The sequence below is a fragment of the Mobula hypostoma genome, chromosome 1 (genome assembly GCF_963921235.1).
Source record: "Mobula hypostoma chromosome 1, sMobHyp1.1, whole genome shotgun sequence".
Classification (NCBI taxonomy): Eukaryota; Metazoa; Chordata; class Chondrichthyes; order Myliobatiformes; family Myliobatidae; genus Mobula; species Mobula hypostoma.
The window spans coordinates 208,497,540-208,517,545 of NC_086097.1; the positions used below are offsets into that span (position 1 = coordinate 208,497,540).

Genomic DNA, 20,006 nt, shown 5'->3' on the forward strand with positions numbered 1-20,006 from the left:
GTCTGAAAGAAGCTGCAGCTGGATGCATGTGTGGTTGCCAGGGATAAAGGGAGCTCTGTCTTTCCACATCCCACAAGAGGAGCATTCTACTGTGTTATCCTACCTGGAACCTCACTACTCTAACTGTGCAACAAGAAAGAAAGAAAAACTGAATGAAAATATCTCTCTCTCTTCTCCTAAGCCTCTATGAGCCAAGGCCTGAACTCCACACTCTAACAATAGCCTGCTCCCCAAATGGCTGCTCTGCTTAAACCTTAACTTCTTTTTAATGGGCCTTGCCAACTACCTAATTATGCACTATCCTTGGGAACTGTGGCGCACAGAATGTCCCCAACTGCCCCTGCTGGCACCTTTTGAACTGTCTCTCCTGCTGCGCAATCCAATGTCTCCTTGGGAACTGCGGCACACAAAATAGGTGAAGCAAAAGTTTCAAAGCAGCACCATTCTGAACAAAAACTGCCTAATTAAGGCAAGAGTTATAGCCAAAGTTAAATAGGTTTTCTTATCTCACCACTTTCTGCGGCATTCTTGATGCCCCCCTCATCTTCAAGGGAATCCACAGTAAGTCCAAAGATATCAAACCTAAGGAAAAAAACATTTTTAAAGTAATTACATATACTTCTTGAGCTTTATTAAGTATTCAGTTTGGTTTAGACATGCTGCTCAGTTTTTAAAGGAATCACAAGAAAACATTTTGATTTGCTCCCTGGGAAGTTGTTGGAATTGATTGTTAGGAATGAAATTATGGAGTACCTGGAGGCACATGACACGATAGGCCAAAGCCACCGTAGCTTCCTTAAAGGAAAATCCTGCCTGACTAACCTACTGCAACTTTTTGAGGAAATTATAAGCAGGGTAGACAAAGGAGAAGCAGAAGATGTGGTGTACTTGGATTTTCAGAAGGCCTTCGACAAGGTACTGCACATGAGGCTGCTTAGCAAGGTAAGAGCCCATGGAATTACAGGGAAGTTACTAGCACGGGTGGAGTATTGGCTGATCGGCAGAAAACAGAGAGTGGGAATAAAGGGATTCTATTCTGGCTGATTGCTGGTTACCAGTGGAGTTCCACAGGGGTTGGTGTTGGGACTGCTGCTTTTTACGATATTATGTCAATGATTTGGACTATGGGATTAATAGATTTGTGGCTGAATTTGCTGATGATACAAAGATAGGTGGAATGGCAGGTAGTGTTGAGGAAACAGAGAGATTTAGATAGTTCAGGAGAATGGGCAAAGAAGTGGCAAATGAAATACAAAGTTGGAAAATGTATGGTCATGCACTTTGGTGGAAGAAATAAACAGGCAGACTAGTATTTAGGTGGGGAGAGAATTCAAAATGCAGAGATGCAAAGGGACTTGGGAGTCCTTGTGCATGATACCCTAAAGGTTAACCTCCAGGTTGAGTCAGTGGTGAAGAAGGCGTATGCAATGTTGGCATTCATTTCAAGAGGTACAGAATATAAGAACAGCGATGTGATGTTGAAGGTCTATAAGGCACTTGTGAGACCACACTTAAGAGTATTGTGTGCAGTTTTGGGCTCCTTATTTTAGAAAGGATATTCTGATATTGGAGAGGGTTCAGAGAAGATTCACTAGAATGATTCCAGGAATGAAAGGGTTACAGTATGAGGAACGTCTGGCAGCTCTTGGGCTGTATTCCCTGGAGTTCAGGAGAATGAGAGGTGATCTCATAGAAACATTCTGAATGTTAAAAGGCCTGAACAGATTAGATATGGCAAAGTTATTTCCCATGGTATTGGAGTCTAGGACAAGAGGGCACTACTTCAGGATTGATGGAAGTCCATTTAGAACAGAAATGCGGAGAAATTACTTTAGTCATAGGGTGGTAAATCTATGGAATGTGTTGCCACGAGCAGCTATGGAGGCTAAGTCATTGGGTGTATTTAAGGAGATAGATACGCCCTTGACTGGCCAGGGCAAAAAAGGGTATGGGGATAAGGCAGGGGAATGGGGGTGACTGGAAGAATTGGATCAGCCCATGATTGAATGGCGGAGCAGACCCAATGGGCCAAATGGCCTACTTCTCCTATATCTTATGGTCTTAATTCATGGTGTTCATAGCTTGCAGCCATTTGCTGCCTTTTTATGTCTCCTTTGAAGGCCTTATTACTGTTGTAATGCAGTTCCTTTATCACTTGTGTTTAGACTTTATCCTTGTGTACTTTTATTTTGATATTTATTTTTTAATGTTTCTATATCTCCACGTGGTATCTCCATGGATACTTTCTGCTCATAATGCTTGTGGGTTTTGCCTTTTCTTTAGATTTTGTTTGACTAACCTTATTCTTTAAAAAATTCATATTTAGTGGTACGTGGCATTGTATTAAACCATATTAATTAAAATTTACCTTATTATTTGATTCCTAATATTAATATTGATTTCTAAATCATATTGAATGTGCTATTCTAAAAAGACTTATACTACAAGATGAATATAATGATTAATGCACTTCTGTACCAAAGGTGTCAATGCCCTTTAGTTTCTAAGTGCCAACAAAAGTTAGGTGCTGGTGGCGTAATGGCATCAGTGTCAGACTTCGGGATGAAAGGTCCCGAGTTCGAATTCAGCTGGCTCCCCTGCCGGGTTACGAGCTGGTGATCTCTTTAGATACTCACCCGGCAGAAGACAATGGCAAACCACTGCTGTAACTTGCCTCATACATGGTTCCCTACTACGTCAGATAGGTGTGGAGGGAAATCGTCCGCTAACCGGAGAAACTCCGGATACGACGTACCTTTCCTTTCCTTGTTTATTAACTTAATTGCAAACAGGTGTTTAATGAATAGCTGCGTTATCTACATAAGCAAATTTTACTGTGGTAATTTTATGCTTAAACGATAAGTATTTCCAGAGTAACAACAAGGTGATGCATTTTGGAAAATCAAACCAACAAGAAAATCACCCGGAGCAGTTAAGTGCAATGCATAAAATACACTATAAATTACAACTCTTATTGGTCAAATCAGTCCATTGATGATGCTATATTACCTCTGCACTCCACTTCGTCCTGTCCCACCTGGAAAATGGTGCCTCATACGCCAGGGTGCTGTTTATTGACTTCAGCTCGACGTTTAATATGATCATCCCTTAGAAGCTGGTGGGATAAACTGTCCTCATTGTATCTCAACACCTCTCTCTGTAAGTGGATCTTGGACTTCTTGACAGAAGCACCACAGTCAGTTCGTGTTGACAGCAACGTCTCTAGCTCCATCACGCTGCTGATGCATGACTGTACTGCTAGATCCAGTTCAAACCAAATCATCAAGTTCCCTGATGACACAACAGTGGTTGGTCTCATAAACAACAGTGGCGAGACAGTGTACAGAGAGGAGGTAGAGTGGTTGGCAGAATGGTGCAGGTACAAGTACAACAACTTGTGTCTCAATGTGGAGAAGACTACAGAGATTATTGTGGACTTTAAGAAGGTGCTGACTGACCACGCATCACTGTTGTGTTTGCTTGCTAAGAGAGCGGGTGTTGAGGGACCAGGTGAGATTGTCCATTATGTGCACTCCCAGCAACTTGGTGCTCATACCTCTCTCCATGGAGCTGCCATTTATATGCAGCTTCCATTTCTTGGGGAGATTGATGTGAGTGAGGCTCACCCCACCCTAATTTTAACCATTTTTTACAGGAACACCATCAAGACCAGTTACATCACATCTGGTATAGGAATGCAAGGCATTTGACTGCAAGACCCAATAATGGATTATGAGGACGGCTGAGAGGATCATCAGGGTCTCTCTTCCACCTATCTGAGAAACCCCCTCTCACTGCTCACCCGCTGTGATCCCTGCTGCTCTCCAACTCTTTGACTATGTGTTTATCTAGACCCACTACTCTCTTTACTTCATCCTTTCCCATCCAGATTTCACCTGTCACCTTGTGTTTCTCTCTCCTCCCCCCACCTTTAAATCTATTCCTCAGCTTTTTTTTCTCCAGTTCTGCCGAAGGATTTTGGCCCAAAATGTTGACTGTACTCTTTTCCTAGATGCTGCCTGGCCTGCTGAGTTCCTCCAGCATTTTGTATGTGTTGCTCACATTTTCGGCACCTGCAGATTTTCTTTAGTTTGTTATCGGCTTTTTTAGTTGCTTTTTGTTGGTTTTTAAAAACTTTCCACTATTTTTATATGCCCGCTCCTTTCCTTTAATGCTATCTTTGACTTCCCTTGTCAGCCGTCCTCCCTTTGTAATGCGATGTACCTATACTGCGCCTTTCGAATTTTCTCCAAAAACTGCAAACATTGCTGTTCTGCCATCATCCCTGCTAGTGTTCCCTTCCAATCAACTTTAGCCAGCAGCTCTCTCATGCCTCTAAGTCCCATTATTCCATCATATCTGTATCTCCTCCCTCTCAAACTGCACAGTGAATTCTATCATATTATGATCACTGTCTCCCAAGGATTCCTTTACTTTAAGCTCCCTAATCAAATCCGTTACACAACATCCAATCAGGAATTATCTTCCCCCAAGTGAACTCAACCACAAGCTGCTCTAAAAAGCCATCTCAGAGGCATACTACAAACACCCTCTCTTGGTATCAGCAACAACCTGATTACCCAACCTACCTGCATACTGAAATCCCCCATAACATTGGACTTTATACATGCCTTTTCTATCTCCCATTGTAATTATTTTCCCACATTCTGGCTACTGTTCGAAGGTCTATATATAATTCCAATCAGGGTCTTTTTACCCTTGCAATTTCTTAACCCTACCCACAAGGATTCTACATCTTCCGATCCTATGTCACCTCTTTCTAAAGACTTGATTTCTTTTTTTTTCTTTAAAAAGAACAGAGCCACCCCACTCCCTATGCCTACCTGCTTGTTCTTTCAATAGAATGTGTAACCTTGGATGTTAAACTCCCAAGGTAGGATGTTTCAGCCACGACGCAGGGTTGTCCACAACATTGCCCTGCTAATCTCCAAGATATCTTCCTTACTCCATATATTGTGTGCATTTATTTATTGAGATAGGGCCAATTCCGAACTTCAAATCATGCTGCCCAGCAATCCCCCAATTTAATCCCAACCTAATCTCAGGATAATTTACAATGAACAATTAACCTATCAATTAACACACCTTTGGACTGTGGGAGAAAACAGGAGCACCTGGAGGAAACCCTCACAGTCATGGGGAGAACGTACAAACTCCTCACAGGCAGCAGTGGGAATTGAACCAAGGTCACTGGTACTGTAAAGATTTCTGCTAACCACTACGCTACTGTGCCGCCCTGTATAACACCTTCAGTCCTGTATTCATCACTCTTTTCGATTTTTCTCCCATGTTACACTGCAACCCATCCTACCCGACTGAAATTTTCCCTATCACCCGTTTGTCCTTCCTCAGTCTCACTACACACTGCATTTACTTATATTACCAACTCCCCCACCCTCAGCCTATCATTCCATTTCCCATCTTCCTGCCAAGTTAGTTCATACCCTCCCCAACAGCTCTAGTAAACTGTCCATGAGCATAGTGATCCCCCTTGGGTTCAGGTGTAACCCGTCCTACTTGTACAGGTCATACCTTCTTCAGAAGAGATCCCAATGATCCAGAAATCTGAAACCCTGCCCGCTGCACCAGTTCCTCAGCCACACATTCATCTGCCAAAGTAATCCTACTTTCATCCTCAGGCATATACCGTTACAATGTTTAAAAGATGTTTGGATAGGTAGTTAGATAGGAAATGAGTATGGGAATAGAGGCCTAAATGCAGGCAAGTGAAATTAGTATCATGGCAGCCATGGTCAAGATAGACTGTTGTAGGCCCAATTTTTGTTGGACATTTCTATAATTGTTTGTTTAACATCACTAATGCCAAAAATTTTGTTCATAATCTTCTATGCTTCCCGATGTTATGCAACACCACACTGGTTTGAATAATGTTCATTACAATCACTTACCAGGATGGCATATGCATATGGAAGTTCATTGTGACAGGAGCCTTTGGCCTACAAAAAAAATACACAAATCACATGTTAGTAAATACCAAAAATATTTAAATCATAGTTTCTCAATTAAAACAAAAGAGAAACGTTAAAACTTTTCTGCATCAATTTGTACTGTAAATGATAATACTAAAGTTCCATAGTACATTTGAAGCAGTTCAAAATGCTCAACAACTTCAAGTTTTCAACTGGCAAAGCAAATTCAAAATTATTACTTCTACTTTTATGAGAGGAATTGTCTCATTTGACTATATCCATGTATGGTTTGAATGGTAATTAAACTTAATTTGATTTGATTATGGTAGAAAAAAGGATGAATCCCAGAGAACTTAGAATGCAAATACAAGAATAAATATAACACCTGCAACAAGTTTGCTCAAAACCATAAATGCATGGTATAATGGTAAATTATAAAATTTAAGATGTGTGGATTTATTTGAATAGAACCTGAGATTTTAATGAAGAAAAACAAATTCCTGTTTAAGGAGATTTTCTGTTATAGAATGTGGACTGGCACATCAATAACTTATGGCCTATCAATAACTGCTCAGGAAAATAATGATGAGGGTCATTGTTAACTGCTATCTTCTGTCAATGCATTCCAACATTCAAAGCAAAGAGCCGAAGGATTTTGACACATGAATGATTATAATTTTCCCAGTCAGAATTGTGAGCAATGAGGGAAGTACGCTGATGCAAGTATTCCCATGCACTTGTTGATCTTAGTCCTTCACGACACTGAGGACTTGGATATCGAAGGAATGGTATGACAGGCTACTGAAATGCATGACAGCAGATGAGCAAGAGAAGATAACAGTCAACTACATTGGTACGCGATTGGAGTCACATACAGGCCAAGAACAGCATATTTCCTTCTCTTTGAATCAACTATTGTTTTTTTTTAAAACAGCAATAGAATAGATTCATAGATTAACCATTACTGTTAAGTACTATTTCAATTTCAGAACTTAATTAATCAACAAATTAAAATCACAGTAGTGGGGATTAAAAGTACAGTTCTAGATAATTAGTCCACTGTATGTACCTCAAGTATTAATACAGTAGTGAACTGCTAAGTACCCCAAGCCTAAATGACTTAAATCTACTTCTGACAGGTTTGGAAATGGAAGGCTAATAAACAGACTCTAGAACATGGGTTCCCAAGCTGAAAGTAAAAGCAGATGGTATTTGGTGTTGCTGATGAGCAAGTTAGTAAATTTGGCATTGGGATCAAGGTTTGAGTGATTGTTAATTACTATAAGGCAAACTTGGAGTAAACACAAAACAAATCAAGGATTATATTAAATCTACCAATCATGAAACCAAATCATAACGATGTTCCCACTTATATCACAAATGATTTTTAGTTTTTTGACCTGAAGGTCTCGCTTTTCAGCTTTCTACCCAGCTCCGTATTTTCTCTCTTCAAAACCTCCTCTGTTTTTTTAAGATCTATGTTGTCAGTTTCAATATGTATTTTTTAGAATACTGAGGCAACAGCAATAATTACCATGCCACTTACAATAAACAAACTACCAAAGGAAACAAAATATCATCCCATCTACTCCCAGAATCCCAAAGGAGTTTTCATTCCTAGTCACTTCCTCTTGGGAAAACCAAGGTGAAGATTGTTTGGCTCCAAAGTGGATTTCAATTAGCAGTGATAGATATTGATTTGACTGCACTGGATGACAATTCAATGGGTCTGAAACACTTGCAACTTTCCAGGAATTTATATTAACATTAAATTCCATCGTTGCAAATGATCCCTGCACATCTCATGCTCGTCTCTCTGATACCTTCATTAATAAACATATGTAAACATGCCTATCTGTATGTTGTCAGAATGCTTCCATCTTCTCTACATAAATAGTTGCAGTTTTTTTTCCGATTTGCTTTCAAAATTTAGTTAAACTGCATGTTTTTTCAGTTAGTAGGAAGCCAAATTAATTTGCTCAGAAAGCACATGCCATTGAAAACATATTTCATAATGTCATAGAATTATATAGAATAAAAGCTTTATTCTATTTTTCTGTCAATATTTAAATTAGTAAAGTTGGTCCATATTAAATTTTCCATTCAAGTACTTACGCATTTGGGCAAATGTACTTGATGTGTGGCATCTTAATGTTTGATAATCCTTCGGCCCAACCATATCTGTAAAATGCAAATATGTACCAGAAAATAGTGCACATAAAAAAGTCACATTAAACATGATCTTGACACATACAGCTGCCCCAGGAAGGTATATATGGACCAAGAAATTGGAGAAAATGTAATGCCTTCTAAATCTGAAGTTCCATGTATTCTCATTTGAAGTGGAAAATATAAAGACAACTCTCTCAATTCTAAACAGCAAGTATTTGAAGTATGCAAGTAGAGATTTGGAAGTTGGAGTAGAACAAAATGCATGGTAGACTGAATAATTAAACTGTGCCTAATTTCTCAAGGGCAACAATCACAGTACATAGTTTCACAACATGAGAAATGTATCATGGTGTATGGTTCACATGGTGGTCTGTCCATACCATACTCACCACATCCACAGTACCACTTTTGTCCCACGTGGATGCATACTATGCCAACTTCTTAGGCTGCAGGCTAGCAACAAAATCCTGAAGCCTACTGAGCATGGGAGCGGGAACCCAACTAAACTTGCAGAGGTTGTATAAACATTTTATTTTCTTCCCACTCATATTTGAAAGAGTTATGTCTCCAGGAAGAATGTGCAGCAAGTAACAGGATTATAATTTATTTTAAATGAGAACAGACCAATGCAGGAAATACTAAACAGATTAGAAACATGAAGGGAAACAATTATCATTTCAGACCGATGACCTTAATTAGAAAGAAGTTCCAAATATACTGCCTGACCTGCTGAGTACTCCTAACACTTTCAGCTTTGCTTTCGTATTTCTAACATTTCCATTTTAATAAGACATGTTTATACTATCTATTTATATACAGCATACAGCATCAGGCATATGAAAAAAGAATTCAAATGATATTTGGATTACAGCTGAGAATCCAGTAACACATGCAAACCAGTATCCCAAAAATATCAGTTCCAAGGGAACCAATATTCCTGGCTGGGAGATTTGCTAGTGCTACTCGGGAAGGTTTAAACTAGTTTGGCAGGGGATTGGAACAAGAGCACCAGGTCAGAAAGTGAAGGGATGGAGAGGATGGTAGATGTCAGGACCAATATAAATGGACAGGAGCAAGGTAATAGATACGATGGGATGGATGGTTTGAAATGGATAAGGGTGCTGAATTTAAAGCATGGATCAGTATATGTAACAATGATGTGGCCATTAGAGACTTGGTTTAGAAAGAGACAGGAATGGGTGCTTAATGTCCCAGGGTTTCGACGTTTTAGAAAAGATAGAAAGGGACGTAAAAAAGGTGGGGGAGTGGCACTACTAACTGGGGACAATATCACAACTGCACTCAGAAGGGACATAATGGCGAGCTCGTCCACTGAAAGTGTGGGCAATGAAAATTGTACAGGAATACTTATTTTTTAACTGAAGGAAACAAAGCAAACTAACTTAAACATTTGCCTGTTGCTCTGGCCAAATGAGAATCTTAACATGTCCACTAAAACATTGCAATATCCGACTAGTGTAGAACTTTTTTTGAAATCTCTTACCCATTGTCTCCTAATCCGTGCAGAAAGATAACCTGCAGATAAAAGAACACACTGTAAAAATTTTCTCTAAAGTGATCTTACCTAGTTAAACACACAATTTGTGACTCTACTGACATCCCAAATAAAAATTTGCTCAGATTCTTTTTGCATGAAAATTGATAGACCTTTTCCAAATATTGAAGAAAATTAGGACAGCATTTCTTTTTGTTACGTGGTAGCACAATTTCCAGTCAAATTTATTTACTGCCAAACCAAACTGTAACAAGATAAGGATTTGTACACAGACTAGCCCACTAGACTAAAACTAGCCTGAAATGGCTATTTTGTTCTAATAGAATATAGACCACTTCCATCTACAGGTGTCCCCCGCTTTTCGAATGTTCGCTTTAGGAAACCTCACTGTTACGAAAGACCTACGTTAGTTCCCTGTTTTCGCTAACAGAAGGTGTTTTCACTGTTAAGAAAAAAGGTAGCGTGCGGAAAAAGCAGCGCGTGCCCCGAGCAGCTGCTCTCCCCTGGATTCAGAACGGCATTCTAGCCGGCATTGCTCAAGCACGTGCCTGTGAGCAGCCGTTTGCAAGGTAAGTTCTAAGGTATCAGAAAAGCCTAAAAGAGCTCTTAAGGGTGTTACACTTAGCATAAAACTAGACATAATTAAGCATTTCGATCGTGGTGAACAAGTAAGGACGAAGTGAGTTTGCCTTGTGGAAGTTGACGAAGATGATGTTGAAGAGGTTTTGGCATCCCATGACCAAGAACTGATAGATGAAGAGCTGATGCAATTGGAAGGAAAGGATAACAATCGAAACTGAATGTAGTAGCGAACGGACCGAAAGTGAAGTTGTCCAGGAATTGAATGTGATGCAACTGCGTGAGATTTTCGCTACAATGATAAAGTACGACTTTAATTTTGAAAGGGTACATCGGTTTAGGGCATATTTGCAAGATGGTTTGAGTGCTTACAAAGAACTGTATGGTAGAAAAATGCACGAGGCTCACAGTCAAGCATACTGTCGTTTTTCAAGCTTTCCACATCAGCCACAGCAGACGACGGACCCCAACCTTCGACATCAAGGCAGGCAGACATCGAAGAAGATGACTTGCCTGCCCTGAACGACGATGAGATGACACCCCAGTGTCCCACCACCCCAACCCCTGGGCCGCGGACAGATACCGATTCATGAGAATGCAGCGGTAGCCGGGAGGCACCCAACACATCTTTAAGAAAAAAGCCAAAATAAACAAGCTAATTAATTAGGTGCTGCCCAGCATGTAAATGTCAGCCCAGATCAGAGCCGATTGCCGATTGCATTACCTCTGATCTGGGCCGACATTTACGTGCCGGGCGGCACCTAATTAATTAGTTTGTTTATTTCGGCTTTTTTCTTAAAGATGTGCTGGGTGTGTCCTGGCTACCGCTGCATTCTTCGCGGATTAGTATCGGTTGGCGGCCCGGAGGGTGGGGGCCACTGCACCACCCCAACCTCCAACGACTCAGCCTTACACACCATCATCAGTGTGCTCGATGTCTTCCTGATTCCCGTGATACTACATTGTACATGCATTTTTTCTACTTTATATAGGCTGTGTATTTTTAGGTGTTAATTGGTATGATTTGGGAGCTTCATAACTTAAAGGTTACTGGAGAGCACTTGCGCCGTGTTTTTGCCGAGAGCGCTTGTGTGAGATTTTCGCTATGGAGAACAGTGCAGGCAATGATTGTAGAGAAGTATTTCTACTTTATATAGGCTGTGTATTTATCATATCATTCCTGCTTCTACTCTATGCTACTGTTATTTTAGGTTTTATGTGTTATTTGGCATGATTTGTTAAGTTATTTTTGGGTCTGCGAACGCTCACAAATTTTTCCCATATAAATAAGTGGTATATGCTTCTTCACTTTACGATCTTCCAGCTTACGACCTTCGGATGGCGGTGGAAATCTGTATAGCACAAAAGAATCTCAAATATCTCATTAAAGTAATACTTTTGGACCTTGTACTGCCCATCAAATATTTACATAGGCAATTGCAATTTTGTATATTCAGATGAAAGCTTGATTAAAATTATGGTAGCGAAACTTTTGCCAGTAAGTTTTCATCATTCTAACATGAAAGCTGATCCTGAGCTGTGGTCACATTAGAAGTTTACCAACTGGGTGTAACTGGGTGCAAACAGTGAAGCAAACACAGAAAGAGGTAAATATGAAGTTCTGCGACAGAGGACAACAAGCACACTGAACATCGTTATCTTTGGGGCCCTTTCCAATGCCAGCACATCTTTTCTTACATAAGTGGCCCAAAATTGCTCACAGTACTCCAAGTGCAGTCTGACCAATGCCTTAGAAAGCCTCAACATTCGATCTTTGCTCTTATATTCTAGTCCTCCTGAAAAGAATGCTAATAATACATTTGCCTTCCTTACCACCAATGCAACCTGCAAGTTAACCTTTAGAGAATCCTGCATGAGGACACACTTTATACCCTGATTTGTGAACTTTCTCCCCATTTAGAAAACAGTCTGTGCCTTTACTCCTTCTACCAAAGGGCACGGCCATACGATTACCTACATTATGTTCCATCTGCCACTTCCTTGCCCATTCTTTCCGATCTATCTAAACCCTTCTCCAGACTCTGTTTCCACACTACCTGCCCCTCCACCTATCTTAGTATTGTCTGCAAACATGGCCATAGATCCATCAATCCTATCATCCAAGTCAATGACTTGTAACATGAAAAGAAGCAGTTCCAACCATTGCGGAGTACCACCAGTCACAGGCACCAACCAGAATAAGCCTCCTTTATTCCCACTCTTTGCCTCCTGCCAGTCAGCCAATCTTCTATACACACTAGTTTCTTTCCTGTAATACCATGGACTCTTATCTTATTGAGTAGCCTTGTGTTTGTACCCTGTCAAAGGCTTTCTGAAAATGCAAATAAACAACATACCCTTACTGTCTATCCTGTTTGTTATTTCCTCAAAGAATTCCAACCAATTTATCAATCAAGATTTCCCCTTAAGGAGACCACACTGACTTTAGCTTACTTTATCATGTGCCTCCAGGTACCATAAAACTTTATCCTTAATAATGGTGCCCAGAATCAATCCAACCACTGAAGTCAGGCTAATTGGCCCATAATTTCCTTTCTTCTTCCTCCCCCCCACCCGATCTTAAAGAATCCTTCTGTGCAATTTTCCAGTCCTTCTGAACCAATCTTTACTAATACAATCCTTTCAGCTACTTCTTTCAGAACAAGAGGCAGTTTGAAATGAATCGACTTTATTACTTACATCCTTCATATAGACGAGGAGTAAAAACCTTTACGTCACATCTCCCTCTAAATGTGCAATTTATTGTAATTATAATAAATAGTATGTACAACAGGACAGTGAATATAACATAGAAATACAGTTGTGTCAGCATGAATTAGGCAGTCTGATGGCCTGGTGGAAGAAGCTGTCTGGAGCCTGTTGGTCCTGGCTTTTATGCTGCGGTACTGTTTCCTGGATGGCAGCAGCTGGAACAGTTTGTGCTTGGGGCAACTTGGATTCCCAATGATCCTTTGGGCCCTTTTTAAACACCTGTCTTTGTAAATGTCCTAAATAGTGGGAAGTTCACATCTACAGATGTGCTGGGCTGTCTGCACCACTCTCTGCTGTGTTCTGCGATTGAGGGAAAACTGTTCCCATACCAGGCAGTGTTTCAGCCAGTCAGGATGCTCTCAATTGTGCCCCTATAGAAAGTTCTTAGGATTTGGGGGCCCATACCAAACTTCTTCAACCATCTGAGATGAAAGAGGCGCTACTGTGCCCTTCTCACCACACACAGTTAGTATATACAGACCACGCGAAATCCTCGGTGATGTTTATGCCGAGGAACTTAAAGCTGTTCACCCCCTCAAACCCAGATCCATTGATATCAATAGGACTAGCTTGTCTCCATTCCTCCTGTAGTCCACAACCAGCTCCTTTGGTTTTGCAACATTGAGGGAGAGATTGTTTTCTTGACACCACTGTGTCAGGGTGATGACTTCTTCTCTGTAGGCTGCCTCATTATGAGATTGGGCAACTCAGTGTAGTGTCATCAGCAAATTCAATTAGCAGATTGGAGCTGTGGATGGCAACATGGTAATGGGTATACAGAGAGTAAAGGAGGGAGCTTAGTACACAGCCCTGAGGTGTACCTGTATTGCGGGTCAGAGGAGCAGAGCTGAGGGAGCCCACTCTTACCACCTGCAAACAATCTGACAGGAAGTCCAGGATCCAGCTACACAAGGCTGAGGTCTCTAAGCTTCTTATCGAGCCTGGAGGGAATTATGGTGTTAAATGCTGAACTGTAGTCCAAGAACAGTATTCTCACATAAGCATTCCTCTTCTCCAGATGTGTAAGGATGGTGTGTACAGCTGTGGCTGTTGCATCATCTGTCGATCAGTTGTGTTGGTAGGCGAATTGTAGGGGGTCCAATGTGGGAGGTAGCTTGCTGCAGATGTAGTCCTTGCCCAGTCTCTCGAAGCATCTGCTTATTATTGAGGTGAATGCAACAGGACGCCAGTCGTTCTGACATGTTATCTTGGTCTTTGTGTGTAGAAATAGAGAGCACTATATGGATGAATGTCTGCAGTGAACAGTGAAGCACGGTAGAGGTTCCCTGCAGGCTACGACTTAATTCTGCAAATGGAGTTGCTGATCTGGTCAGGATTAATGAAATGCTCAATGCTGAGAAGTACAAGCAGATTCTCATCCATCATGCAATACTTTAGGGAGGTCTCTGATTGGTCCCAAGTTCACTCTGCAGCAGGACAATGACCCCAAACACATTGCCAAGGGCACTACCTTCTTTTCACTACCTTAAGTGAAAAGAAGAACAAGGGTTCTATAATAGATGGTATGGCCTCCACAGAGCCCTGATCTCAACATCACTGAGGCTGCCTGGGACTATCTGGAGAGACAGAAGCAAGAAAGATAGACAAAATCTGTTGAGAAAACTGTGATAAATTCTCCAAAATGCTCGGAACAACCTTACCAGCTGATTTTCTTATAAAACGGATGCAGTTTTAAAGGCAAAGGGTGGTCAGAACAAAAATTGACTTGATTTAGTTTTTTTTACTATTTACCGCTCTTTATAGCATTTTTTTTCATTTCATTATCTTTGAAAGCATTGTCACTTCACAGAATTTTTTTTATATATGCCCAAGACTTGCACAATACTGTACTTGTAGATGCAGTCAACAGTGAGACTATCAGGTGCCATAAACCCTACATTGAAGGGCAGAAGGCCTATTCCTTCCTCTATCTTAAAAAATAAATCCCACAGGAGGAGCATTCCACTGTCGTAACTATCATGCTGTCTGCACTTGTTATACCTCTAACTTTTGAAGCTGAAGTTCTAGCCTACACCCGTTGTGCCAAAGTCGGACCACTCTAATCCTGGCCCATGCCCCACAATGACCACACCGCTAACAGCTTGCTTCTTTTTATTTGCTCCTGTCATGTGCCTAAGAGATTGTTACGATTGCAGCCTGTCAAAAAGTTCCAAAAGGCCCCAACCTCTTTTCAAACATCGTACAGCCTCACCAACGAATGATCTCTCATGACGATTGCAGCCCATTCCAAAAAAAACAGCTCTTCTGTAATTACTGGATACTAGAAAGCATGGAGTTCTTTTTCACTGATAAGCAGTAACATTGTTTTACCTTATTAATTTACAATTTTAATTAAATACTTTTTGCACTCACTTTTTTACCATTTCCTCTTCCAAAAGGACCATGTTTGGTTGATGGCATCAAATTAACCCAGTGTCATCTTTTTAGATAATTTCTTTTAAAAAATTGGTACGTCAGACCTTTGACCCTTGGGATTAAAAAAGGTTACTCCAAAAGAGGCAAGTGGTTCTACATCCACCTCTGATCTCATTTGGCACCATGTTTCCAGGTCTTAAAACCTTACTATAGCCAGAGTGAAAAATCAATGTTTCCATCAAATGTTCAACAATAATATCTCTAGTCAATTGAGCAGTTTGCAATAGTGTCAATGAATGCAGAATTAATATGAGGCATGTAATCTATGGCAATATTTCATGCCAGTTAAAATAAAATAAATGAATTGAGTGAGGAAGTTGACATATCAGAAACAAAAAAAAAATTCAGCCGGCCAGGCACCATCTGTGAAAGAGACAGTCAATGTTTAAAGTTTGAAAACCTTTATCATTTCTGGCTTGGGAAATGTTCCTCTGGATTGGAAAATAGCAAATGTTATTTAAGAGACAGAAAATCTGTTGGAATAGTTAGCTACAGAGAAATTGCTGAAAGCTGTCATTAAGGCCAGAGTAAGTATAAGCTGATCAGAATCAGTGCTGAATTTTAATGGGTAGGTTATGCCTGACTAATCCTGCTAAATTAGGAATTGTAATAAAAATAGAAAATGCTTGAAATAAGCAGTTCAAGATTCTTCTATAACATTCTCTCTGAGGCCTAATTCTTTGAATTAGTATTTGGAACCATAAAATAAATTAATGGGAGACAGCTTATCCTTTAATACCTATATCCAACAAGTTGAAATGATTTGTTAGTGTTCAAAGCATCAAGTTCAAAGAATCTTAATTAAACCACATGAGTTTACACTCAAAGTAAACCATGAATAATTGTGGCCTTTGGTACAGGAAGGTGCCAGTGACCAAAACAACTAATGGTGATGTCCTGCAGGCAGTTTATGAAACTGCTTCTTCTTTTAAATATACTTCTATTACTAATATGTTTGCAATTGAAACACATAATTTACATTTTGATAATGTGTTTTTGGGCCAGCTGAGCGATCTGGTGCTTTTGCTGTCTCTGAGGGTGTTCGGCATGGTTGAGAACGGAATATGCGGCCTAATGGTGGCGCGGGAACCCATGATCAGCTCAACGAGGGCAAGAGCAGAAGGCAAGCAGGTGCTCTGCAGCAGTCTTCGGTTTGGGATAAGGTTTGATCGGCGCAGTTGGTGGATTGGACTTGTTTTTAGAGGACTCCGCACTTCCTGTTATATGTGTTTCTGGTTACACATTTCTTATTTGCTATTTTGCATAATTTTGATTGGGACTTCGATGTGGACTGGCTCTGCGCCCTGCAGTCAACAAATGACACAGAGCTAAATTGAACGGAACTACGCTGAAAATTCCTAGACTGTTTCAAGGACTCAAAAGGTTTGATGTTTAATATGGTGTGCGTTGTTTGCTCGTGTTTTGCTGTTTGAACGATTTGTTCTTTTTTGCGCATTGGATGTTTGATGTTTCTTTGTTTTGTGGCTGCCTGTGGGAAGTTGAATCTCAGGGTTGCACACTGTATACATACTTCAGTAATAAATGTACTTCGACTCAAAGTACATCAAACCTAAATACAAACACCCATTTTTCTTGGCTCCATCCCTCCCCCTCCTGTCCTCTCCTTTCATTTTGGATCTCCCCCTCCCCCTCCCACTTTCAAATCTCTTACTATCTTTTCTTTCAGTTAGTCCTGACGAAGGGTCTCGGCCTGATAAGTCAACTGTACCTCTTCCTAGAGATGCTGCCTGGCCTGCTGCGTTCACCAGCAACTTTTATGTGTGTTGCTACAAATACCTATGTCAGGATGCTGTTTATTGATTCAGCGTATAACACAATTATTTCTACAGTTCTGATTGAAAAGCTCCAAAACCTGGGCCTCTGTATCTCCCTCTGCAACTGGATCCTTGATTTCCTAACCAGAAGGCCACAATCTGTGTGGATTGGAAATAACATTTCTCTACACCCATGACTGTGCGGCAAAGTACAGTTCAAACGCCATCTATAAATTTGTTGATGATACACAACTACTGTTGGCAGATTTCAGATGGTGATGAGAGGGCGTACAGGAGTGAGATATATTAGCTAGCTGAGTGTGTCGCAGCAACAACCTTGTACTCAGCGTCAGTATGGTCAAAGAACTCATTGTGGACTTCAGAAAGGGCAAGACGATGGTACCCACCTCAGTCCGCAGAGGGATCAGAAGTGGAAGGAGTGAGCTAGTTCAAGTCCCTGGGTGTCAATACCTATGAGGACCTATCTGGGATCCAACATGTAGCTATAAAGAAGGCAACACAGTGGCTATATTTCATTAGGAGTTTGAGGAGATTTGGTTTGTCACTAAAAACACTGTAAAATTTTCATAGATGGAGGGCATTCTAACTGGCAGTATCATTGTCTGGTTTGGGGGTGGGAGCTACTACACAGGATTGTAATAAGCTGCAAAGAGTTGTAAACTTAGTCAGCTCCATAATGGGCACTAGCCTCTGAAGTATCTAGGACATTTTCAAGAAGTGATGCCTCAAAAAAGCCTCGTCCATCATTAAGATCATTAAGGACCCCCATCACTCAGGTCATGCCTTGTACTCATTCCTGCCATCAGGAAGGAGGTACAGGGGCCTGAAGGCACACGGCCAACAATTCAGGAACAGCTTATTCCCCTCTGCCATCTGATTTCTGAATGGACATTAAACCCATGAACTATTTTTCTGTTTCTATTTTTGTACTAATTTACTTTAGCTATTACACATACATACACACAAACACGGACTTACAGTAATTCACATATTCACATTTTTTTCTATTATGTATGGCATTGTACTGCTGTGCAAAGATAACAAATATCACTACATATATCCGTGATTTTGCCAGCTGGTGGCATAGTGGCATCAGCGCCGGACTTCGGAGCGAAGGCTCCTAAGTTCGAATCCAGCCGTCTCCCTTGCACGCATTCCATCCGTGCTGGGTTGAGCGTCGAGCTACCAACTCGGACTCGTAAAAATAAGAAAGCCTGCTAAAAAAAAATGCTGTCATGACAGCGTCCTGATGGCTCCACTCAGAGTGAAGGTCTTTCTTCTATACCAGTGATTCTAAGCTTTGAAAGTTCTATCAAACTGTCAGTTTCATCCACCAAATAATGAAGAGCAGAAATGGACATGGTATTCTCAAAAACCAAATACTGTGACGAATTTCATGCTACCTATTTAAGTGGATATACCATTGGAAGCAAGCAGTCAAGCAAACCTTTTATTCTGAGGTGTCACAACAGTACACATAAACCTTCATTGATTTATGAACTATCCTCCCTCCCCTAAACAAGATTTCAGTTCTAATCTTTATAAAGTATAAAGATATTTGTGGTGATCTTGCCTGTTACATTAATACAAATAATCAAAGTGAAATACGTTTTGTTAAAAATAGGCCAGCTCCAACCCTTCAATATTTGCACGGTGCCTTCCTTTAGTCTTTCATCAACCTAAATTCAGCACAAATCTATTTTTCTTCCTAATATGATAACATTAAACAAAATCTACACATGGCCCTATTGGTAACTCATTTTGCAGAAAATGAAGACATATCATTAAAAATATTATTATCAACAAGCTTGCAGACAGCTCTTTACATACTGTAGCAACTTCTCACCAATTCCATGAGTAACCTGAGAAACTCCTGCATTTGAAAAACCCAGTTAGACAGCTCTGATCTGAATAAATTAGACTGAGCACGACAGTTAATTTCAAACTGAAATATCAAGGTTTAGTACCAAGTATTTAAACTAAAGCATCAAGGCAAAATATTTGGAAATATGAAAACAAGAAAACCTGAAGTTCAGACTGAGGATGTGCAAAACATTAACCAGAATGTAAATAATCCTTTGAAGTGCATGTAAGGAATTACAAAGAAAATGTTAAAGAACTCCAAAACTTTACAAATCTATTCAGAAAACGTGCTGAGATGATTGTGGACTCTACAGCAGATAATGAATGAAAATAAAGTAAGCATTGACTTGCTACACGGAAATTGTGTATAATTTTCACGAGAGGACATTAATTATAAAGTTATGTGCACCTTGCTATCGTGTTTCCCCGATTCCAACATTAATGACACTTAAATTAACTGTCACGATGGGTCGCCTACAGGACGTTACAGAAATACAAGTTGTTTTCGTTAGATAGCAAATATCAGTAGCCTTCCTTTCTACTACCCTGCAATTTTATGCAAAACATTTCTCCACTACGGGAACTAACGGGACTCAGGGCAGCGTACAGTGAACCGGACAACATTAATCAATGAAACAGCGCCCGCCCTTTGTCCATCGCCGTCCAGGTGAGACTCACCGCAGCTGTTGCTTTCTTTACGGCGGGAACGATGATCGGCGATGACATATTGTTACCGCACATACACAACAAAAATAACAATCGTCCCGTTAACCACCAGGCCAATACCACAGTAGACTCGGCTCGTCGCCAATATCACCGCAAAGCCCTGCTCCTGGGCCGTTAAAGCGACAGTCCCACCCGCAGCACTGCCACCCTACAACTCCCGGCGGAAGCTTCCCTCCCTCTCTTGTCGATTTGATG

General features: G+C 40.6%; 1 protein-coding gene across 1 annotated transcript in view; it reads right to left on the reverse strand.

The window, feature by feature from the left end:
• The window catches only part of LOC134354628 (acyl-protein thioesterase 1-like), a 45,279-nt gene extending 25,303 nt beyond the window's left edge, over positions 1–19,976 (reverse strand). The window contains exons 1-5 of the mRNA XM_063063654.1: positions 19,764–19,976; positions 9,628–9,659; positions 8,067–8,132; positions 5,931–5,978; positions 512–582 (exon numbers count right to left, since the gene is read on the reverse strand). Of these exons, the coding sequence (XP_062919724.1) occupies positions 512–582; positions 5,931–5,978; positions 8,067–8,132; positions 9,628–9,659; positions 19,764–19,826 (280 nt within the window). The 5' untranslated portion in view covers positions 19,827–19,976. The remainder of the gene's footprint in view (positions 1–511; positions 583–5,930; positions 5,979–8,066; positions 8,133–9,627; positions 9,660–19,763) is intronic.
• Between the last annotated feature and the right edge of the window lie 30 nt (positions 19,977–20,006).